The 25,670-nt window shown below is 41.8% G+C and overlaps 1 protein-coding gene across 1 annotated transcript in view; it reads right to left on the bottom strand.

The window, feature by feature from the left end:
• RIC1 (RIC1 partner of RAB6A GEF complex) overlaps positions 1–25,670 on the bottom strand; it is a 217,357-nt gene that overhangs the window by 6,888 nt on the left and 184,799 nt on the right. Inside the window, exons 20-25 of the mRNA XM_077475048.1 lie at positions 18,592–18,750; positions 16,608–16,744; positions 10,159–10,445; positions 9,703–9,900; positions 6,649–6,826; positions 5,090–5,278 (exon numbers count right to left, since the gene is read on the bottom strand). Of these exons, the coding sequence (XP_077331174.1) occupies positions 5,090–5,278; positions 6,649–6,826; positions 9,703–9,900; positions 10,159–10,445; positions 16,608–16,744; positions 18,592–18,750 (1,148 nt within the window). The remainder of the gene's footprint in view (positions 1–5,089; positions 5,279–6,648; positions 6,827–9,702; positions 9,901–10,158; positions 10,446–16,607; positions 16,745–18,591; positions 18,751–25,670) is intronic.

The raw sequence follows: 25,670 nt of genomic DNA, 5'->3' as shown, positions 1-25,670 counted from the left end.
CAATAGAAAATCTGTGGTCAGACTTAAAGATTGCTGTTCACAAGCGCAAACAATCCAATTCGAAGGAGCTGGAGCAGCTTTGCAAGGAGGAATGGGCAAAAATCTCAGTGGCAAGCTCATAGAGACTTATCCAAAGTGACTTGGAGCTGTGATAGCCGCAAAAGGTGGCTCTACAAAGTATTGACTTTAGGGGGGTGAATAGTTATGCATATTGACTTTGTTATTTTGTCCTATTTGTGATTTTCTTCACAATTAAAAAAAAAAAAAAAAAAAAAAAAAAAAAATCTTCAAAAAGGTGTAGGCACGTTCTGTAAATTAAATGATGCAAAGCCTCAAAACAATTCATGTTAATTCCAGGTTGTGAGGCACCAAAACACGAAAAAAGCCCAGGGGGTGAATACTTTTGCAAGGAACTGTACTTCTTGCAGGGTAGCGACACGAACCAACACATCAGCCACAAGATCATGGGCATGTTGACAGACCCCTAAACAAGAACGTTGTTGGCTGAAGTCCGCTAAGAAACGAAATGCACATGGGAAATTTTTCCAGATTTCTGCTTACTTTAGGATCATCCCTAGCAGGATCCCTCTCTCTCTCCTCATATGATTGGCCCAGACCTAAAGGCTGCCCCCACCAGATTCAATGAGGTGCTAAATAAGGCCTCCAAATGTGTGTCAGAGGCATCCTTAAATATCAGGACCTTGTTCAGCAGCACGGTTAGTGTCTTGATGAGATTGGAGACTACTGGATCTACCTAAGGCATGCTTTATTTCTTAGTGAACTCACTCTCCATGGGGTATTGCTGATCAAACCCTTCTACAAACACCTTGTCTGGTTAAGCCCAGTCCAGGTTTAAAACATTCTTTAAATGAGAATAGTACAGGAAAGCACTGAGGACGTTGTGGCGGACTTCATGATCCAAAATTTTAACTTTCGGCGTAGAGGACTTGAAGACCAGCAGCTTTAAAATTGGTACAACCTTTAACACTGGGGTTCTTCAGTCAATGTTAGGGATTACTAGCACTTGCAGTTCTTTTGACATTGGTCATTACCTTGGGATTTCATTTTGTAACTAATTTATACCACCTTCTTGTAAATTTCCAAACTTCATATCTCTGACAGCCAAATTGACTCTATTTTGAGAATGTCTAAAGCTCAGGCTTCTTATATTTCCTCTATACGGTAAGTTAAAGTTTCAGTTGTTCTGGTCTAATTTCCATACAATCTATAGGTTCTTTCAAAAATAGATTGACCGATTACCATAATAAGTTTAAAAAGGGAAAGACCACATTGTAATTCCTTTTCAGACAAACTGGATGATGGAATTTTACAGTTAAGGGAACAATATGTGAAAAAAAAAATGGTTTTAAAATTACAGGTGGTGACAAGATGGAAAATAATGTGACTGACTCCAGATCAACAGTGAGTGAGTGAATATCTTCATGGCATTATAGCCATATTGTAGTTTAAGTATTTTAAAATTAGTTATACTATATAATTTAAATAGGAGTCCTAGAGTAAAGAGGGCCTTGTAATGACACTTTGTTGACAGGAAAGGAACCATGGAAGGAATTTCACAAAATTTATATACAAGCTTGGTATTCTAGACTATTCTTTAGAAGTTGACTACAGAGTAGAGTTGGCAAAAGTCGCTCTTGAACACAGCACAATATAAAGAAACAAAGAAAACAATTATAGGTTTAAAAAGTCATTTTGTAATCTTGTGTAAATAAACTTGATATGACCTGGCATAAAGGTAAATATTAACCACATGACCACTGGGCACTTAAACCCCCTTCCTAACCAGACCAATTTTCAGCTTTCGATGCTCTCACACTTTGAATGACAATTACTCAGCACTGTACCTATATGAATTTTTGTCCTTTTTTCCCCCACACAAATAGAGCTTTCTTTTGGTGGTATTTAAACACCTTTTTATTTTTTGCTCTATGAATCAAAAAAGACAGAAAATTCGGTAAAAAATTAAAATAAATTCTTTGTTTCTGTTAAAATTTATTGCACAGTATTGGCACAGAGCAGCACTGTGGCACTATACATCCAGCCCACAGCGCTGCTGCCATCTCTCCCCTCTCACTGTACCGATCTGTACAGAGAGGGGAGGGAGGAACCGGCTTCATGACGTGACGCCGGTTTGTTTACATGTGATCACTCCGTCATTTGACGGAGCGATCACGTGGTAAACGGCGCTATCAGCGGCTGTTTACTGCGATCCGTAATGCGCCGGGTCTTATGGACCCGGCGGTCACGGATGTTTGCAGGGGGTGCGCGACAGCAACATTCTAGGAGGACGTCCATGGACATGGCAGTCTTTCGGCTATGGCGCGGTCGGCAAGTGGTTAATGAAATTGTACTAGATTGTATTACTTTACAGGAAAAGTACACACTAAGGCTAGGTTCACACTATTGCGATGCGGGAACGCCGCAAATCCGCGGCGTTTTCCCGCATCGCTCACCTCCCGCCGGCAGTTCACACTGCCCTATGCGGACGGCTGGGGGTGTCAATGTTATGTTAATGACACCCCCAGATCCGTCGGCATATCGCAGTGCGATCTGCCGACTCGCACAGGAATCGGATCGCATGGTGTGAACCCCCATGCGATCCGATTCCGTTGCGGACCCAAAAAAGGGTCCTGTGCGAGTTTGCTGCGGGACAGCTGCGAGTTCAGCCATACTATCTGTATGGCTGAACTCGCAGTGCTACGGAGATCGGATGTGATTTGCTGTGCGAATCACATCCGGTTCTCCCCCCGCAGCGGTGTGAACCCAGCCTAATAGTAAGGTGTTATTACAGACTTATTCAATTCATTGGTAATGGAAATTAGGAAAAAAGATAGCCAGGAGTTCTGAATTTTGTAATCCAATTCATTTTATCCAATGAATAAAAAAGTATATTTTAGACGTCAATAGATAAAGGTATTAACCACTTCCCACCCGGCCAATGCATATATACGGCCGGGTGGGAGCCGTCTACTTCTGATAGGCCGTTCAGGAACGTCCTTCAGGAGTAGCGGGATCGCGCTCGCGCAGCGGCGCGATCCCGATGTGCTCGTGTCACCCGGACACGGCACATCTCAGATCGGCAGGAGGGCTCTGTGATTGGCCCTCCTGATCACATGACGGCCGTGTCCAATCACGGCCGTCATGTGATGTAAACAAACAGCCGGTTGCTAGGCAATCGGCTCTCCTCTCCTCACACGGAAGTCACCGCTGAGGAGAGGAGAGCAGAACGCTGCAGCCGGCTGATGATCAGTGAGTATGGGCTGCTTTTTACAGCTTTTTACTCACTGATCATCAGTGTAGTGTAAACACACAACACACCACACAGTACAAACACAGTCCCCACATATGTCCCCAAAACACACATGTCCCCAAAACACACATGTCCCCAAAACACACATGTCCCAATAAAAACACATGTCCCTAATAATAAAAACATGTCCCCCACATATGTCCCACTAAAATCACATGTCCCAATGATTATCTGCACACATCTGTACATGATCATTTGCGTACATATGTCCGTGATCACACAAACCAATTATTATACACTTAACGGAATTTTTTTTACCAAAAACATGTAGCAGAATACATTTTGGCTTAAATTTATGACAAAATTTGATTTTATTGGATTTCTTTTCAAATAGAAAAAAGAAAATATTGTTTTTTCTCCAAATTTCTGCTATTTTTGCGCTTATATCGCAAAAAAAAAAAAAACGGAGTCGTGAATAAATAACACCAAAATAAAGCTCTATTTGTGCGAACAAAATGATAACAATTTCATTTGGGTACAGTGTAGCATGACCGCGCAATTGTCACTGAAAGCGCTAGAGTGCTGAAAGCTGAAAATTGGGCTGGGAAGGAAGGGGGTGAAAGTGCCCTGTATTGTAGTGGTTAAATACTTGTTATGTTCTGCATGCGACCAAGGTGGTTGAAGCCAAAAATTATTCCTGAAAGCTGTAAACCAGCAATTGCAGATGACAATTCCTCCATTATTACAAAGGAACTGGAGGAAGTTGCTCCAGAAGCAGCGGAGAGACCAGACGGGTGGGAGCGAGTCAGAGCCGCACGGAACTAACCGACCCCCTGGGACAAATTACAAGATTTAGGACCCCTCACCCCTAATCACTCCTCTTCTCTGCTGTCCTTGAGACACGGCCTGCTGACAAGTAGAATTAAAACCCTTATTGATAACAGAACACTGTGCTGGTTACCCCAGGAGTGGCCTACTGACCCCCCAAAGCCCCCTGCATTTTGTGCTCTGAGCTTTTTGGACCACCCCTAAGCCCTGCAAACGCTATGTAGCAGTTGGGTGGTCTGTGAAGCCATAGTTGCATAAACAGAGCATGCATAAGTGCAAAATAGCCATGAAAAGTCCTCAAACCAGTCCTTTTCCAGCTGGGGGAGGAAAGGCAGGAACCCCAATGTGGAATGAGGGACCGCAGTGCAGAATGAGGGGAGGGTACAATCTGGGACTACCACTAGGTCACTCACCATTCTACGCCCCAGAACCCCCCAGGGGAGTCCAAACTTTTATGGTGCCTCATGCCAGAAGTGCCTTCAGGGACTCAACTCCCCAGCTGGGGATTACTGCCCTGGACCTGTACAGCAATCTGTTAGTCAGCTAGGCAATAAATCATACCCATCTATTTTTTGCCAATGTCCAATCACCTGAATGTGATAACCTTTTCCTAATGGATGAATGAAAAAAATGAATGAAAATACCCTGTGTCCTGGGATGTACAATAAAGAAAACTACCAGTTTGTGATGGGCTGCATAGACAATTCTCCCTCAGACATAGTCCATTACTTACTGAATTCTTAAAAAAAAAAAAAAAAATATAGAAAATTAAAAAAATCTTGGCAATTCAGGTATGATTTGATTTGATAAATGGTCAAGCTATTTTATTGTGAAACCATGTAAAATGACTTGTGGTGATGGCAGATCTATTCTGTATTCTCTGCACATTCGAGCCAATAAGGATAAACATTGCTGGTATATATGTGAAGCCCACATATACTTCTATAGTATTTTACAAAACCCCCCTAGAATCTACAGCTTTATACTCACCAGTCAGTTGTGGCCCAAGTATCCACTGCTTGAAGCCCAGTTAGAATACCCTGTAACATCTCTTCTGCAACCTCAGGGCATTGCATAAGATTTAAAACCTGGTTAATAATGGATGACTCTCGCAGTATAAGGCCAACGACCACACACCACTCCAGGCATCCCGCTTCCATAAATACATGAAGCAAATATCTGTATAAACGTACAACCAAAATGTGTTAAAAAAAAAAAAAAAAAACACACACCACACAATACAAATGCAGTTACTATTACATATAAATAATTTAGCCAAACTTAACACCGACTCTCTAAGCTAAATAAGTGTCACAGCAAGCCTGTCATTGTTTCTATGGTACATTTAATTACAGTTTATTTTTACAGTACACAGTGCAAAAATTAAATGATTCTCAATGATTGTTCTGGGCATCAACACATGTTCCTGTTAGCACACACTTGTGTATCTGCCCCATAGATATACAGTAGTAACAGCAATATCTACCAAGATCTTTACCTTCACAATCTATAAAAATGAAATATAGGAAGTGACTGGAATTCAGGAATAAATCTGCACATCTTGCCAGCCCCCCCCCGTCAGAAAATCGCCTTGTGACTCTCTGTAGACCTTTTTATACAGACCCTTCGCCCTTTTTTGGTACTAAAAATAAACGAACATCTCAAACATGCATTAGATTATGTATTCATAATCCAAACTATTGCATATAGGAAAATAAAAATATAGGACTGAAAATTTGCTCATTTGTAATTTCAACATCTTTGTATTTTATCCTGTAGAGCATTATTTTTACTTTCCTGGGCAAATATGCCCTCCTCTCCTGTACACCATAGGACAGAACAAATATCATGGTAAATGAATAACACTACATTAGTTATGAAATGATTAGGTATCCAACTGACACACGAGGGGAAGAGCCAAACACATAATAAGCTTCCATACCTATTCTTTTGGTGTTGGAGGGTTGAAGTAAATACACTAATTTCCAGACACACTTTCCTGAAGTAATAATACTTTACATTGTGGGTGAGAAAACACCCAGGGAAGGAAATGCTCATGTAATACCTCGTGCACACAATGAGAATATTGCTTAAATCAATGCCTTTTTTTTGCAGGCTAGTCCCATATCAAAAATGAAGAGGCTACTCAAGTTACGAAAATTATACAACTTCGGAAGTGATTTATTGTATTATAATGTATTCTTTTAATTTCTGAGCATCCGTGGGCTTAGTCTTCAGATTTTTTTTTTTTTTTAACCAATACGTTACTGATTGAACTAAAATAGTTCTGGTTTTGTACGAGAAAATTTTTTGTGTTTGTCCCTTTGGATAATTTTGCATGAACTGTCATGATTGGCTCTCGAAAGCTGTGTACTAACGATTACATTATCGTACGATCGTTTCGAAATCAGTATTTTTCATCCGAGTTTCTCACGGTGTGTACTACGCTTATTTTTTATCTTAGGGTCTTCCGGCTTTCTGGAACATTCTAAATTTAAAATTAGAGTGAGTTTTCTTCCTAGCCCCAGTTATATAAAGTTGCTGCTTACCGTAGCTGAACTTGTGATTTGTGAGGTCCCCTATTGGCCAGTTCCATTGAAATGTGTTCAAGCTCTGACTGGGTCAGACTCAATGTGGAGAAGTTCTCATCAACCATGGTCCAGTCTCCATCCACCATAGAGCTTGTTTCAGTCAGGTCAGTTGCAGATCCAATGCTACATTCATCTCCTGTAGATCATACATTTGGGTCAGTGTTTTATACTGAGACAGACTTACAGTCCACTATAATATTGTGACATTAAATCTGGTAAAGGTATTCAACACTACAACCATCTATGGAAGAAGGGCTTTACGAGATTTTGATTACCAGACAGAAATAGGAGAAGCCACAGATTTTAAAGTGCATTAAACAGGCAAGTAAATAACTTGTACTAACAAAACAGACACTAAATGTGACAACAAAAAACGTAACTTTAAAGTAGTTGGGGGGGCTAGAATAGAATTCCCCATACAAACTGTACATTTTCAGTGCACAGATGTCTGTCAAATCGCCTCCGAAGTTGGACTGCATTGCTGGTTTTAAATTAAGCGAGTTCAGCTGAATCTAGGCTGTTTTTCATGAACAGCCTTTGAAACACATTAATTATCAGAACAAAATGTTCACAGCAGAGATAAAAATCTGATAAATCCTCTCCTGCAGCTGTGGGAAGTATAGAAACCACATGTGCTCACTCCTACTCTACTATAATAATTCTTGAGAAGGGTCCTGATTCTGTCAGTGCCCAGCTTAACAAAGGTAAATACAAGGCTGGGACATCACAGTTTTATTCAAAAGTACCAGGCAGGCTAGTTTCTTACAATGCCCTGAAGATTGCATAAAACATCAAATATTTTCTGAAAGCAGAAACCCCTAGAGAATAAAATAGTGGTAGTTCCAATTTCTGATCACAAATAACAGATGCACATTTTTTGTACCTGCAAAAGGATGTCCATTTATTATAATTATTTTTTTTATAAAAGGTGAACTTATGCTTTAACATTAACACTTCAGTGTATAGCTTCTTTGATTTACTGCAAATTGTCAAAATTTTGCATGTCTAAGGCTGGATTCACACCTAGGCATTTTTTGTGCTTTTTGCAGATTTGCATTTCAGTCCATTTAACATGGTTTCCTATGGAACACATTCTATAGTGCAAATCTGCAAAATGCAGGGGAACAGTAAAAACTAAAGATAATGAAACGCAGAAATCCATGCTACAAGAACAGGGTATTTGGGAAAGAAACAAATTAGGGAATAATCTATGAGCTTAAAGACTGAAAATAGAAATCTAGAACTGGAATACTGAACTCAGGGCAATGTAAAAAGCATCATATAATGCCACTCAAGGTGAAGAGATTGAGTTTACTGCAATATTCAGTAAGAATGGATGAAAGCAAAACAAAGAAATTCCTGAAGAGATCAGTGGGTAAAATAGCCTTCATATATAAAAGATCTGTAAAACCCGAGTTGGAAAGATGAAGGAAAACCCAACATTAAAAAAATGGAGAGCAAGCCTATTTGAGGCCAAACCCCCTACAACGTGAGTAGGTATGTATAACATGCATTTTACACTGAACAGCTCTTGAAATATATACTGAGAGTATATTCCTTACACTGGCCTCAGTTACTTTCAGTATGCTTTATATTGGCAGCTGTCTTAATGTGGTCTTTAAAAATTCCTTCCAAAAAGCCTGAAAGTGTTGTGAGAGTTCCTGGCATTTTACAAACACAAGATGTTCTGGAAATGTTGCTGTAAAAAAGTATATATATTTTTTTCCCCACAAATATATTCTTTAGTTCAGAGCTGGACAAATACAGGCGTACAGGCCCTTTGCCTCTCCCTGTGTGATCCATATAGTACCTCTAGTGTCAACATGCCTCTGAGCTCCTCCGTTTGGAAGCTGAGGTTTAGGGTTCTTTCACACTGGTGGACTCTGCCAGCGGATCAGTCTGCTCAGTAGGGAATCTGTCCACTGAACCCCACTAAGCAGGTGGGTGACAGGTCCAGGTGCGCTCTGCATAAGCTGAGCGGACACTAACACACCCACTCTGCGTATGGTCGGATGTAAACAGACCACCAGTCTGTTTACATCTGACTGTAATCCGTTCCCCCTTCCGTCTGTTTTTAGAGGATAGGATCGGAAGTCACAGATTCTTAAAGGGCAATGGATGGTCTGATCAGGTCCACCTAAAAAACTGGCCTTAATTGGTCCGCCCGTGTAAAAGGGGCCTTAGAGAGGCATGCTGACAACTGTCTGTGTGAACGCTGTGTACAGCAGGCAAAACTGCATGGGAGTTTTCCACTGAGTGGGAGATGCTGATTGGCAGAGCAGGGAGGGCTCGGCTCTCTTGCCGCTCTATTGCTGGCTGGTTCTATTGCCAGTGTACATTTAGTTTTTCCATCTGTGCCAATCCTATTGAGCCTGCCAGTGCTCAGATTGCACATCTACACCCATTGGCCAGGAAATAGGAACCAGTGTGGGGGAAGATCCAGCTTTTATCAATTTACTCTGTGGCAATCCTACTGAACCTGGCAGTGGTCAGATCATTTGTCGCCTCCTCCCAGGACAGGGAACATGCAGCTTCTCTCTGGCGATCCCAATGAGCCTGTCAGCACTCGTACATCTACCACATGCAACTGTGTTGTTCCTTTCAGGGCAGCAACGAGGAAGTCTGCCACATGCCAGTTGCAATGTGTTTCTCCCCTAGTTAGACTTTTTCTCGGACTGTACACACTGACTGAATGTCAGCTGGTTCCTGCTGAACCATCCAATTATCACCCCATGTGTACCCAACTAAAGTCTGCCACATGTCGGCCATGGTGTGTTTCTCCTCCAGGGCAGCAGTGACAAAGTCTGGCACGGGTGCCAGTCATCTACCTGATCCTCCTCCCCATGTTACAGCAGGCATCCAAAACAGTCTGTTTGCAGCATTTTCGGCTAGAGTCCCAGCATATCATGTGACCCCTTGGAAAAATGATTTGTCCACCCCTCCTTTAGCTCATTTGCATTCCTAATTTTTCAACACTGCAACATTTTCCAGTATCTAAAAAACTTCACCAACCTTTATTTAATAATGGAGAAAGAAATGCATCCTGGGTGTGAGGGCTGTGGGAAGAGGCGGTGTCCATCTCTCTCTGTGTTGTCCCAATGCTACCCATCCAACTGTGACTTCGAGGAGCAGTAGGAACACCACTGTCCATGTCGTCCATGTTTAGGAAGTTTTCCGCAGACTGGGACTTAAGGAACTGATCTCCAATAACTGTAAAAAGCAACACACCATTTGTTACTAAACACATGAGAATTTTTTTACATGAGATAGAGATATATATATACACATACACATATACACACACACACAGAGTTTATATTTATTGCATTTTCAGTCTTGCCTACAACTGTGACTAATATATACACACTCTAACGAGACCCCTTGGCTAAAATAAAATCAAACACTTCAAAAGGCTACCATTACATCCACAGGGACAAAGTGGGTCAAGAAAGCAAACAGAGAGCCTACCTGCCCGGAACTTGCCATTTTTAAGTGGAGAGCTGATAGAGGAGGCTGGGATAACTGGGAACGGCCACAGGAAATCCTTGTGAAGCTTCTTCAATGCAGTGACAAAGTCTTCCACCCGTGCAGCCCGTGTTCGCTCTTTGCATAGCCAGCCTATTAACTCAAAGCCCAGCTGAGCAGAGAAGCAGCCAAGGTCTTTAAGTCTGATTTCCTCCAGCAATCTCCGGGCGTGCCGCCACAGCATCATATCTATGTACATGTTCTCTGCACAGTCACTGTCTTTACTCAACCTAAACAAAGAACAATCAGATGTAACACAAACAGACCAATCCACAATAGACCCGAAGAAGAGACCTCATCTTTTGCTTTAACTACTGCCTCCTGAAGGCAATTATTAAATTTTATGCACATTTGCATTTTTGGCTAGTAAATCACCTAGAACCCCTAAACATTATATATTTTCTGAACGCAGAGACCCTGGAGAAAAATAAAAAAAAGGTGGCAGTTACAATTTATTTCAAATTATATTTGCTCAGCTGTTCATCAAACTCAAATTTTCAGGAAAAAATAGACTTGAATTTATTTAAGTGCGCACAGATACAATACCCAATTTCTTTGGTAAAATATAAAAGATGATGTTGTGTTGGGTAAATGGATACCAAACATGTCAAGATTTAAAATTGTACATGCCTGTAAAACGGCGGTAAACTATGGTACCTTAAATTTTCCATAGTTGCTGCTTTAAAAGCCTTTACAGGTTATGAGTTTAGAGTTAGTCATAAATTATGGTCTTAGAATTATTGCTCTCACTCCAACGTTCAGAGCAATACCTCACCCTACATGCGTGTTTGAATGGGTGCTTTTAACTTTTTTTTTCATTTAATTTAACTTTATTGCCATCACAAGTGGCTTAACCAATTTCAGACTGGACCATTTTGCTGGCTTAAGACCAGACCACTTAATGTGATTCGGCACTGCGTCGCTTTAACTGACAATTGCGCGGTAGTGCGACATGGCTCCCAAACAAAATTGACGTCCTTTTTTTCCCACAAATAGAGCTTTCTTTTGGTGGTATTTGATCACCTCTGCAGTTTGAATTTTTTGCGCTATAAACAAAAATAGAGCGACAATTTTGAAAAAAAAAAAACGCATTATTTTTTACTTTTTGTTATGATAAATATCCCCCAAAAATATATAAAAAAAAACATTTTTTTCCCTCAGTTTAGGCCGATACGTATTCTTCTACATATTTTTGGTAAAAAAATAAAAAAATTGCAATAAGCGATTGATTGGTTTGTGCAAAAGTTATAGCGTTTACAAAATAGGGGATAGTTTTATGGCATTTTTATTATTTTATTTTTTTACTAGTAATGGCGTCGATCAGCGATTTTTATTGTGACTGCGACATTGTGGCAGACACCTCGGACATTTTTGACACATTTTTGGGACCATTGTCATTTATATAGCAATCAGTGCTGGCGGCACGCACGCGATGGCAGGGCGGCATATTAAAATGGACGTACCTGTACGCCAATATGCCTGCCGTGCCATTCTGCCGACGTACATCGGCGTGCGCCAGTCGGAAAGTGGTTAAAATAGCCCCCTTATGATAGTTTTGAGCAGCTGACAGATACTCTATATGGAGACATCAAGGGTCCATTAGAACCCTGATGTCTCACCTGCTCTCCAAAGCAACTAACCAAGCATAGATTAGATGCAGGTTAGATACTTCTCTGGCTGTGACAGCCATGATCTTGGTATTGGCCACATCCTATTGAGACATTTATATACGTATACTGGATGGGAAAGTGCACAGTTGCCAACTGTCCTGAAATTCCAGGGACATTCCCGGTATTTAGACCTTTAACCCTGTCCTACCATTTCCCAGAAATCGCAGTTTTCCAAGCTTTTTTTGCAGCTGCAAGAGACCCACGGCCGGCACTGAACTGCCTCCGCTGACCGCCATTTTACAGAAGACCAGCTAACGTGAAGAAGAAACAAGAACTCAGGCTCCGCCTCTTGATTCTTCCCTTCCGCGAGCTGGTATTCTGTAAATGGCACAGAGACCATAGGGAGATATGAGGATGCAAGGAGGGACTGTGCTGGGGGCACCCGAGATGCAAGGAGGGACTGTGCTGGGGGCACCCGAGATGCAAGGAGGGACTGTGCTGGGGGCACCCGAGATGCAAGGAGGGACTGTGCTGGGGGCACCCGAGATGCAAGGAGGGACTCCGCTGGGGGCACCTGATGGCATACGACGTGACAAGTGACATGTTCAGGGCTCCTACTGATTCTGCATTATGGTGAGTTGAACTACTTTATTTCTATTATTACATTGTAATATAAAATGATGTGTTTCAATCATCCTGACAACATACAAACCATGGCGCTGGGATGATTGAAGCACTAACACCAGGTGTTTGGAGTATCTTTATCTGCCGATTGTTAAACTTTATGAAATACACATATAGCTATTGTGATGTAGGATTTGGGCCTGCTGTCCCTCCATCCCTGTCTTTCCTTCTCTTTACTTCCCTCCCCATCCCTCATTCATCTCAGACTCAAACCACATGCCCTTTGAGCCACGCCCCTTTTTCTTCTTCCACTACGGCTTGCCTACAAATGGCCCGTCCCCTAATTATAAGACTCCGCCTACAAAGTGTCCCTATAATTTTTTTTGACAATGATGGCAACTATGGAAGTGGGTAATCAACACAGCTAATAGAAGCGATCATCTCTACTCTAGATGGCACTACATTTATGAAATTTCAGAAAAGCAGCCATTTAAATGAAATCCCCCTCTCTCTCCCCCCCCCCCCCCCCCAAAAAAAAACAAACATACATTGTTTATGGGTTCCTTATTCCTCTTAGACCCCTTTCACACTGAGGCAGTTTTCAGGTGTTTTAGTGCTAGAAATAGCGCCTGAAAAGCACCTCCTATTCATTACAATGGGTGCTTAACCACTTCCCACCCGGCCAATGCATATATACGGCCGGGTGGGAGCCGTCTACTCCTGATAGGACGTTCCTGAACGTCATTCAGGAGTAGCGGGATCGCGCGCGCGCGTGCCCGCGCAGCGGCGCGATCCCGATGTGCTCGTGTCACCCGGACACGGCACATCTCAGATCGGCAGGAGGGCTCTGTGATTGGCCCTCCTGATCACATGACGGCCGTGTCCAATCACGGCCGTCATGTGATGTAAACAAACAGCCGGTTGCTAGGCAATCGGCTCTCCTCTCCTCACACGGAAGTCACCGCTGAGGAGAGGAGAGCAGAACGCTGCAGCCGGCTGATGATCAGTGAGTATGGGCTGCTTTTTACAGCTTTTTACTCACTGATCATCAGTGTAGTGTAAACACACAACACACCACACAGTACAAACACAGTCCCCACATATGTCCCCAAAACACACGTCCCCAAAACATACATGTCCCCAAATAATAAATACACATGTCCCTAATAATAAAAACATGTCCCCCACATATGTCCCACTAAAATCACATGTCCCAATGATTATCTGCACACATATGTACGTGATCACCTGCACACATATGTACATGATCATTTGCGTACATATGTCCGTGATCACACAAACCAATTATTATACACTTAACGGAATTTTTTTTACCAAAAACATGTAGCAGAATACATTTTGGCTTAAATTTATGACAAAATTTGATTTTATTGGATTTCTTTACAAATAGAAAAAAGAAAATATTGTTTTTTTTCCAAATTTCCGCTTTTTTTGCGCTTATATCGCAAAAAAAAAAAAAACGGAGTCGTGAATAAATAACACCAAAATAAAGCTCTATTTGTGCGAACAAAATGATAACAATTTCATTTGGGTACAGTGTAGCATGACCGCGCAATTGTCACTGAAAGCGCTAGAGCGCTGAAAGCTGAAAATTGGGCTGGGAAGGAAGGGGGTGAAAGTGCCCTGTATTGTAGTGGTTAAACACCCGGGTGGTGCGCTTGCAGGATGTTGTTTCGGGAAAAGTCCTGCATGCAACATCTTTGGGGCAGTTTGGGAGTGCTGTATACAGCGCTCCCAAAACACCCCTGTCCCTCACAATGAATGGGCAGAAGCGCCACAAGGGAGTTTATAACCCCTTTTTTGGGGTTAAAAGTGCCTGCTAGCAACTGAAAAACGTCACAAAAGTGGTGCTTAAACAGCGGTAAATCACAGCTAAAATGAAGCAGCAGTGAGAAGCACGTGTGATAGATTTCACAATTACAGCCTGAGTTATAAATTCTGCAGGTGGCTGCTTTAAGGGCCGCACTTTTACATTAAACCTGACCCTGATCACATCTTAAAGTGGTTTGGTACCTAAAAATGAAAGTTCATGTTATTAAAATCAACAGATAGCATACTTACCTAAACAAACCCTGAAAAAAAAAAAATTATTTACTTACCTTTTATTTCTGATGTTTCAGCTGACTTCCGGGTTGTCCTCCCGTGGGAGTAGGCGTGGCTATCGTCCTCGCAATGGTCCCTGGGAAATTTCCCAAGAATCCATGGGGGACAATGAAAGTTTTTCCTTCCTTGTCACTGCTCTCACTGAGCATGTGCAAGATGGAGCGGAGCATGCTGGGAGCCAGACGTCATCATATACCAGGAAGTAAATGCCTGTGGGCTTCAGACGCCCACAGTTAAAATGGAAAACGCCAGAGCAGGTTTTTATAAGTCATCCTGAGGAAAAGATTCGTCGCGCCGGGGGTCAAATAAAGGCCGGACGTGAATGCCAATCGAAGGTAGCACTCGCCCACCAGTGAGACAGGTAAGAAAAAAAAAAAAAAAAAAAAAGAGTGGAATCCCGCTTTAACCATGTGTCTGTCTAGAGTGGAAATTTGTCTGATCAATCTTTGAACTTTGCAAACTGTCACACTTGCTTGCCTAGGATTACAGATAAAAAGATCTGTAAATCTGTTGCAGGGAACTTGCTAAAGGAGATGCAGCCTGATTTGCAACTGTGTCACAAACTTGCTTGATAAATGTCCCCCACTGTCATGTAGTCACTTTTCCCCAAAATAACTAATCGTCTGAACCAGGAAAAAACCCTCATCGCCCGTTATGAAAAAGAAGATTTTTATATAAGGCTCCATGTGTAACATTCAACACATTATGGAAGGGTGGATAAAGAAAGTGTTCAAAAGGTGGTAGATTATGTAAGGTAAATTATAATAATTGGTACTTTCAGGGACAAGCTTTATTTCACCTTTTACTTCTAAAAACAATGAACATTATGACAAATAAAGTATAAATTATAGCCTAGTAAATGGAACCAAACAGGGGTTTATTATCCTAACCTCAATTAAACATTTCAACGACAAAATAAAACTTTCACAAAGAAATATATTTCAATGTCTTCATCTACCAGGCTAATAGTCTGGTAGATGAAGACATTGAAATATGGCCCAAAACAGAGGCTACAACGCAAGAAAAAATATCCAACTTTGAGAATATATGGAATCCCTGGGTGACTTTTCGCCTTCCAAATTTGAAGCTTCCCTACTAAGACCTTGGTAATCTCGTTTTATACTTCCATTCTCTGCATTAATGGTATGTGTTTATTACCATGTACTACCCCGGGGACCCCTACTACCTCTCATTTCTTTCTTCCCTATCTATTTTTTCACCTACCTAAGATCAATTTTTCTTTTATCTTCCTTTCTCTCTTTTAAATGTTGCCCTTATTCTCTCTCCTCTTTCAATTTACTCTTTATATAGTTCTGGTAGCAGAACTTTTATTTTCCTGGTTATCATACCAATTGTACATAGTTCCAATATGTAGTATAATATTTTAGATTATATCATAAATTATTTCTTTTTTTTATTTAAAAACTATACTATTGATAATAATTAAGACCTTTTTTATTTATCTGAGATCATCTTATATTAACCTGTTCTAAGTTGGTTTTATCCTCTCTTATACAATGTATGACACAATCTTTTGAGTAGTTAGATCCATGCTAAAATTGTGTTAAACAAATTTTAGTTTATGTTGGAACTACAACTCAATATTATTACCATATATGTGATCTTTTTGCTGCCACCATATGTACTTACGTATAATAATTGTTAAAATTCAATAAACAAATTTGACAAGAAATATGGCAGCAACTGTGATACTTGATCCATTGTTCCATTACTTTTCCCATACATAGGAGTGGGCTGAACACTCCTAAACTGTTTCCAGATATAGTGAGGAAAAGAAGGTGGATATGAGAGTTATGTCTGTTACACACATTGTTGTTTTTTCGTTCAACCCAGTGGACTGAAAGAAAAAAAAACACAACTGAGATCACTGTACTAAGACAAGTGATAGAAGTGCAGCGATCTCTCCCGTTGTGCCTTTGTGTTCTGATAGGGGTACTCTCTCTCTCTCCCCCCCCCCCCCCCCCGCCAGAATACAGTAATTAGTGCTTGCAATGAATTTCAAGATGGCTTTACCGTTTGCCTGCTGGGCCAGTTGGCATGCTCAGAGCTTTCTGGAGGTTAATTTTTCCCACAGGAAGATTCTCGGCACACTGTGACAAACTGATGCTGCGATTTCTAAAGAATTCAAAGCCACCAGAAGAACTGGGCTCCTGTATGCAATGGAAAAAAGGTCAGTTTTCTCTATAAGGCATAACCATCAAAGTTTCACCACACTCAACCATACAAATCACAATAAACCATTGTTAAAGGAAATATGTTTTTCTGTCACAAAGACGAGCATTAATTTCTATGGGCATTATCAAAGTCCTTCAGGCATTCTAGGTAATCCATAAAGAATATATGGAGAAAAAAAACCCCCCAATGCTTCTATATGTAAATTACTCCATTTTAATTCGTATTTAGACTATTCCATACCAGTGGCAAAGCTGAAAGGGAGAATCTTCTAGTCTAGTCATATACATTTCGCAAGCCTAACTGTGAATGGGATGGCTTTAAATGGAATTTATCCCAACTTAAAAGACCCATATGCAAACAGCAGTTCTGTAAATGTTAATGTGGAGGGAGACATGTATAACAACAAAAATGTTCCCTACAGGTCAAAGTACGGGCATGAAGGTCTGTGGGAATAACCACTTTAGGGCAGGGGTGCCCAACCAGTGGCTGGGGGGGGGGGGCACATGGGGCCCGCGACCTCTTGCCCTGAGATGGCTGGTTGGCAAACCCAGATCATAGGTTCCCGACCCGCTATCCCAGAGCATCAGTGTTGTGAATGAAGCCGGTGGTAGAACAAGCAAGCGGCTACACTATAGCGCCGCCTCCTGTCACAGGCGGAGTGATACCAAGTGCACTCTGCCTGGGACCGGATACCCAAATGGAAGACTGTTATTAAAGGTAAGTTGAATGCTAAAATCACAGTGTATATATGGGCATATCTGTTCTGCAGGGGTTACTGGGCTGCTTTCAAACTGATCCGCAGGTGCAGTGAATCTGCGGGTTACCTGCACTGAGCCATAGACTTCTGTTCTTACCTACGGGTTTGGTGAGCTTTCAGAAAATGCAGGATATAGTAGAAGTCTATGACAAAGTGCAGCTAACCAGCAGGAAAACCAGAGGTGCACTGCTCTGCACCCACAGTGTAGGTAAACCACAGCGCATCAGTGGGAAAGCAGCCTTAGGCCCCTTTCGCATGATCTGTCTGACCCAGACGCTCTTTTCACTTTTATGGAGTGGCAAATGTAAACAGACTTGTTTCCGTTTACACCTGCCTATGTCCAATCCAAGCCGCTAAAACAGAAGGGATTTGTCCCCCTCCATTGGGGCGGATCGGAGGGCCCATAAAGTACAATAGGCTGTGTCCGCTCAAACAGTACTTGGCGGAGCAGGATGTGGGAAAGATAAGTATATACTCTTTTTTTCTTACAGTTACAGCTGTTAATTCAATTTTGTAACATTTATGTTAAGGTCTCATGTGGAAGGGTGTTTTGCTGCATTTAAACAAAAGTCAAATGCAGGTCAGCAGAATCCTATAGACTTTTACTGAGCAGTGAACATGGCAAACCAGAGGCTGCATTTGACCTGCCTTGTGTTGTACTGCACTTCTCTGGATGCTGCATGTGTATGAAGTGCAGGCAAAGTGGTCAAACGCAGCCTTCTACTGAAAAACGGCGCCATTCAAATGTCTTTATGTTGGAATAGCAGACAATGCTTTACAAAGTACACCTACCGATATGAGTCCTATGAGAAAAAGCATGCCATTACACCCAAGGTGCACGGAGTGACACAGCTGTAGAACTTCATGTTTCACATGCCTTTATGAGGCTGGCCTTACCCAAGTTGCTAATAATCACGATTATTTTAACCAAGTCTCCCAGGACTTTAGTTATAAATGCAAAAAGTTACACAAATATATTGCAGATAATTCCCTGAAGATGCAGCTGTGTAGTATTAAATTAGAGCTACAAAAAAAAAAAAAAATGAAAACAACAGTAACAGTAACCTGTGTAGTGGGAGTAGCAGGAGGCGTTTCACATTCCCCTGAGCCAATGGCTTTCAGAAACCGTATCATATGCCTACAGAGATCCCACTTCCCTTGCTCCAGCGCAGTGTTAAACAGAAGAGTAGCATGTTGCCTGCTCACTGCTGCTGCCTCCATATTCTGCAAGAAAAACAAACATGTCAGTGAAGATTAGTGACAGGGACACACTGGCTAATTCTATTATTTCAATCTTGTTAACATAATTGGTAGCAATGCTCACCCATAGCAAGCCTACATTGCTACACATATGGAAAAAATAGTTCACAATCCTTTAAACTACACAAATAACATACAGTAGCAAATAATCCAGCACATTTTAAGCACTGCACAATCATGTGTAATTAATCGTCACTACCCGTGTACAATGAGCTAATAACTTTCACCCATAGAAAGGTTTGAAAGACATACAGGGAAATTCAATAAAATGCTTGCAACACCCTTTAAAAGGGCTTGTGCCAGATAAAAAAAAAAAAAACTGTCTTAAGTTTTGGTAGCTGTAACTTGGCATACAGAAACTGGAAGAGTACCTGTCTGTGTGTGCTGTGTAGCAGAGTGGCATGGTTTGCCACTCATCTTCATCTGTAACTGGTTAATTAGGGGCACTGTCGGATTCACAGCCAGCAGCCTCCTAGCAAAGAGTGATGCAGACAATGGCTGCAGACTGATAGGGATGCTGAAAGACTAATTCCCTTTCTGGTCCGCTTTTTCCTTGTGACTGACAGCAGGTAGCAAGCTGTCTATTGGCTAAAAAAATCTGCCCACTGCCTGCTGTCAATCACAAGGGGAGTGGACCTGATGGGGAACTATTGTCTCTGAATCTCTATCAGGATCCACACACTCAGCTACAAAAATCCTTAGTTTCTGCAATGTCTGTGTGACAGCGATAGCAGCAGGAGGGAGTTCAGCTTTACTAAAGGACAAATTTCCTGTGTCCCTATGGACACAACAGGGTTTGTTTACTAAAGCTGGAGTCTGATCAGGCTCACTTCTGCATAGACACCAATCAGCTTCCAGGTTGTATTACCAAAGCTTAAAGTGTTACTAAGTCCAGTAATATGAAAATAGTTCATCTCCCCCCACAGTGCCCACAGCTTATAAATCTTCTTTTTACATTAGGACAAGTACTGCCACTATATACTTTTTTGGCTGATCTGTATACCACAATCGCATGATATGATAAACTGCAGGGTGTGGCCGAGAGCCGAGTGTTCGGGTAGGAGATTTCCACTATAGCCTGTGTCCTCATGTGGTTATGGGAGGCAGATCATCCATCAAGAAAGATGTGACATCCCACCCACTGTGTTCTTTTTTAGTTACTGGGCATGGAGGAGGCGGCGGAGGGACTGGGCTGTCATTTAGGATCTGTATACACGCCCACATGTGCGATGTTAATATCATGTGACCTAGCTAGCTCTGATCAACAAGGAAATATTCTCTCAAGCAAAATAGACCAAACTGAGCAAGTGCAGCAGTACTACCCTCACTGTGTCTTATCTGGCCTTGCCCAGAGAGACCCTGCAGGAGGGGGAGGAACAGTCCATAGTAAAGAAAAGCCTTTTTACACAATACAGAGGATTAACCCCTTAAGCTCCACGGGGAGTATAACAAGCATGCTATTCTGCATATACAGACAGATTTTACTGTTGTGAGTTCAGAAACCCTTTAATTGAACAAGCTAGAAGCTGATTGGTTTCTATGCAGAAGTGAGCCTGATTTTGCACTCTCCAGCTATAGTAAATAAACCCCATTGTGTCTCCGAATGCAGTGGGTGGCACAATGGAATTCTAAAGAGTGTCATAGGCACGCTTTATGCATTGCCCTGAAAATGTCAGAAAAATAACCCTTTTTTTTTTTTTTTTAAACAAAATAAAAATCACATACAGGTTTTGTTAAAACAGACTATGTTTCAATGGAACTTGCACTTCAACTTCAAATCACCAATTAAAAATACTTTCAAATATCCTAATTGCACCCTAAATTTTCTATAGCATTTAAACCTTAAATGGTACAATACATTTCCGATATATGCAAACCAAGTGACGACATTCTACTACATCTGAAGGATCCAGCTAATTAATCTATCGCTTTAGAAAAAAAAAAAAAAAATACACATATACCGTATATACTCGAGTATAAGCCGAGATTTTCAGCCTCTTTTTTGAGGCTGAAAGTGCCCCCTCGGCTTATACTCGAGTCGCCGCTGTCTGACTGCTCGATCAGCGTATCGAGCAGACAGACGGCGGACATTAATTTTCAAAAGCCGCGCCTCCTTCTCCGCCTCCGCCTGTGATAGGCGGAACACTGAATTTCCCAGCAGTCAGTGTTCCGCCTATCACGGACATCCGCTCATTCTCATACTACGGACGAGTATGAGAGGATGTCTGTGATAGGCGGAACACAGGCTGCTGGGAAATTGAGTGTTCCGCCTATCACAGGCGGAGGCGGAATTTTGAATTGTAGAATGGCCGCCGAGAAGAGCGGCGATCCATCGGCACGGGACGGAGGAGGCACGGCACGGCACGGGACGGAGGAGACACGGGACGGAGGAGGCACGGCACGGGGGAGGCACGGCACGGGACGGAGGAGGCACGGCACGGGACGGAGGAGGCACGGCACGGGACGGAGGAGGCACGGCACGGGACGGAGGAGGCTCGGGACGACGGCGGCTCGGGACGAGGCTTGGGACACAGGTAGGCTGGACACACACACAAGGCTGCACGGACACACACACACACACACACACACACACACACAGGGATGGATGGATGGATGGATGGATACACACACACACACACACAGGGATGGATGGATGGATGGATGGATACACACACACACACAGGGATGGATGGATGGATGGATGGATGGATACACACACACACACACACACACACACACAGGGATGGATGGATGGATGGACACACACACAGGGATGGATGGACGGACACACACACAGGGATGGACGGACACACAGGGATGGACAGCCATGTCTCACCCTCGGCTTATACACGAGTCAATAAGTTTTCCAGTTTTTTGGGGGTAAATTGGGGGCCTCGGCTTATACTCGGGTCGGCCTATACTCGAGTATATACGGTATGTGTTTAATATTTATTACACACATATACATACACACAGATAGAGATAAATACAGTGGATATAAAAGTCTACACACCCCTGTTAAAGTGTCAGGTTTCTGTGATGTAAAAAAATGTGAAAAAGATAAATAATTTCTGAACTTTTCCACCTTTAATGTGACCTATAAACTGTACAACTCGGGTGAAAAACAAACTGAAATCTTTTTTGGGGGGGAGTAAATAAAATATATATATAATAACGAATAACGTGGTTGCATGCATAAGTGTGCACACCCTCTTATAACTGGGAATGCAGCCATGTTCAGAAATAAGCAATCGCATTCAAACTCATGTTAAAAGAGTCAGAACACACCTATCATTAACCCCAAATAAAGTTCAGCTGTTCTAGCTGGTCTTTTTCTTAGTTGCATCCTACAGCATCAGAGGGATCTCATTGTTAAAAGGCATCAGTCAGGAGAAGAGTTCAAAAGAATTTCCAAGGCATTAGATATACCATGAAACAGTGATGACCATCATCAAGTAGAGAAAATATGGCACAACAGTGACATGACCAAGAACTGGAAGTCCCCCCCCAAAATGTATGAAAAGATGAGGAAAACTGGTCAGGGAGGCTGCCAAGAGCCCTACAGCAACATTAAAGGAGCTGCAGGAATATCTGGCAAGTACTGGCTGTGAGGTACACGTGACAACAATCTCCCGTATTCTTCACGTGTCTGGGCTATGGGGTAGAGTGGCAAGACGGAAGCCTTTTCTTACAAAAGAAAAACATCCAAGACTAGCTACATTTTGCAAAAATACATCTGAATTCTACCAAAAGCAAGTGGGAAAATGTGTTATGATGGTCTGATGAAACCATGGTTGAACTTTTTGGCCATAATTTCAAAATATATGTTTGGTGCAAAAACAACACTGCACATCACCAAAAGAACACCATACCTACCGTGAAGCATGGTTTTGGCTTGAATGCTTTGGGGCCGTTTTTCTTCAGCTGGAACAGGGGACTAAGTAGAGGGAATTATGAATAGTTCCAAATGCCAGTCAATATTGGCACAAAACCTTCAGGCTTCTGCTAGAAAGCTGAACATGAAGAGAACTTAATCTTTCAGCAAGACAACGACCCAAAGCATACATACAAATCACCAAAGGAATGGCTTCACCAGAAGAAGATTAATGTTTTGGAATGGCCCAGCCAGAGCCCAGACCTGAATCTGATTGAAAATCTGTGGGGTGATCTGAAGAGGGCTGTGCATAGGAGATCCCCTCACAATCTGACAGATTTGGAGTGTTTTTTGCACCGAAGAGTTGGCAAATATTGCCAAGTCAAGATGTGCCATGCTGATAGAGTGCTGTAATAAAAGCAAAAGGTGATTCAACAAAAGTATACTTAGTTTACCACTTGACACTCCTCTCCTACATGTAAAAATCATATTTTTGCTAGAAAACTACTCAGAACCCCCAAACATTATATCGTTTTTTTTTAGTAGAGACCCTAGGGTGGGTATATGCAATTAGTGGACCTCCAGCTGTTGCAGAACTACGAGTCCCATGAGGCATAGCAAGACTGACAGCCACAAGTATGACACTCAGAGGCAGAGGCATGATGGGACTTGTAGTTTTGCAACAGCTGGAAGTCCGCTAATTGCATGTCCCTGCCCTAGGGAATAAAATGGTGGTCCTTGCAACTTTTTATCTTGCACGGTATTTGCGCAGAAATATTTCAAACATGTTTTTTTGGGGGGGAAAAACAGTTTCAAGCATTAAAAAAATAAAATAGTTTTTGCATAATAGGAAAGATGATGTTATGCTCAGTAAATAGATACCCAACATGCTTTAAAATTGAGCATACTCGTGGAATGGCGCCAAACTTTGGTACTTAAAAATCTCCATAAGCCATGCGTCAATTTTTTAAAGGTTACCTGTTTAAAGTTACAGAGGAGGTCTAGCGCTAGAATTATTGCTCTTGTGCCAACGTTTGCAGAAAAATTATTATGATTTCCCAGTGGAGGCATTTTTTTTTCACTGGATTCTCTATGGTCAACTTTCGGCACCAGCTGAGTCCTCCTCTGGCTTGCCAAACGCACGGGCGGAGGCGGGAGAGGGATGTCCCCTCCCACCACCTGTAAGAACGATCAAGTGGCTGAACAGCTATGATTGTTTTTTTTTTGAAAATTATTTTTATTGAACAATTTTGACAGACAGCACATATGCATTTGGCACAACACCAAACTGAGCATTTGGCCAACATGGGCAGTAATCCAACAACCTAACACTGCCAGTTCGACAGTTAAAACAGCTATGATTGTTCTTACAGTGAAGGGAATCGCCACAGTAAAAGAAGACATCTGAATGATGCCTGTAACTGCAGGCATCATTCAGATATCACCACTCAAAGTCTGCGACATCCATCATATGACGGCGTGCAGGCAGGAAGTGGTTAGGGTGTGCACATTTATGCAACCATTTTTTTTTTTTAATTTCAGTTTGTTTTTCCATTGAGTTGTACAGTTTATAGGTCACATTAAAAGGTGGAAAAAGTTCTGAAATGATTGATCTGTGTCTCTTTTTTTACATCACAGAAACCTGACATTTTAAACGGGGAGTGTAGACTTTTTTTTTATATCCACTGTATATATATATATATGATATGCCACCTGCTAACAGAGCTGTGCCGCGACCATGACTCTTCTGCACATGTGCGAGATTGACGTCATCGTGAGCCAAACTGCCGGAGGTGAGCCCTGTCGGAGGTGAATGCACACCTCTGGGGGGCCTTGTTTTAAGGCAAGTTTGTCATAATGTTCTAATATGCAATGCATACTAGCACATTATCCTGCAGGGGCCCAATCTTTTGTGTGTGTGTACACATATATGACTTGTTTAATTCATAGTTACATAGCAAAGACATCTTGTGTAAAAGCAGTTCATCATATTCAACATTCGCATCAGGCTCTGCTAACAAGGAAGCTTACAATCTACCGTATGTAGAAGAAAAACACAAGTACATATGCACTCAACGACAGATTAGTCAAAATTCAAACTCCCAAAATACTTACCAAACATGGTCAAGGAAGTAAATTAGCATCCTAGTACAGCAAGATGATTGAAAATACAGTACCAATATACAGTTTGGAGTAAACAAGGAAAACATTTAGTAAACTCCCAGATTGCAAAAAATCCCAATTGGCCTTCTTTTTTTGCATTGGAACCTTTATCATTTACTTGTACTGTAATGTCCATAACCAGAGCTTTCCCATCTCACCATGTGAGATAAAGAGTTCCTGCTGAACCCTCCTTCACTCTAATTTAAAAACAAAAGTTTTTATTTTCTGTTTGGATCTCAGTTGGGAGACTTTTCTCTAACTGTGCCGCTGAAGGAAAAGCAAGAGAAGTATCCCTAACAGGAACATAAGCAGCAATAAAAACTTGTCAAAGACTATAACCCTTCCCGAAACCAAACTATTCTCTAAGTTTTAACGACTTGCTTACTGGGCACTTAAACCTCTCTCCTGTCCAGACCAATTTTCAGCGTCGATACACTTTGAATGACAATTGCGCAGTCATGCTAAACTGTACCCAAATTAAATTTTTATCATTCTTTTCCCACAAATAGAGATTTCTTTTTGTGGTATTAGATCACTAAAAGGCCCCTTACTCGGATTGGTGATTACCCGAGTCTCAGTGACCTGCGAGCGTGCACAGGGGACGCAGTCATATGACGGCCTCCCGAAAATTCAGGTCCGCGCTGTGGCAGTCATTCGGCTATAGTGTGGACATCAACTGGTTAAAGTATATCTATAGCCAAAACTCTTTGAATAGCGCAACAGAGGGTTAAAAGTTTTTTTTGTTTTTTTTTTACTATCTGTGTCTCATCAAGGAGATTTATATTCACTTCCTGTGGACAGAAAGTGAGAGGATATCTTTCCAGTCCGTGCTTAGACAGTTGTTATT

This window comes from Lithobates pipiens, unplaced genomic scaffold (genome assembly GCF_037356315.1).
Source record: "Lithobates pipiens isolate NorthernLeopardFrog02 unplaced genomic scaffold, aLitPip1_a1.2 Scaffold_13, whole genome shotgun sequence".
Lineage (NCBI taxonomy): Eukaryota > Metazoa > Chordata > Amphibia > Anura > Ranidae > Lithobates > Lithobates pipiens.
This window is presented reverse-complemented; position numbering and strand designations above follow the sequence as displayed.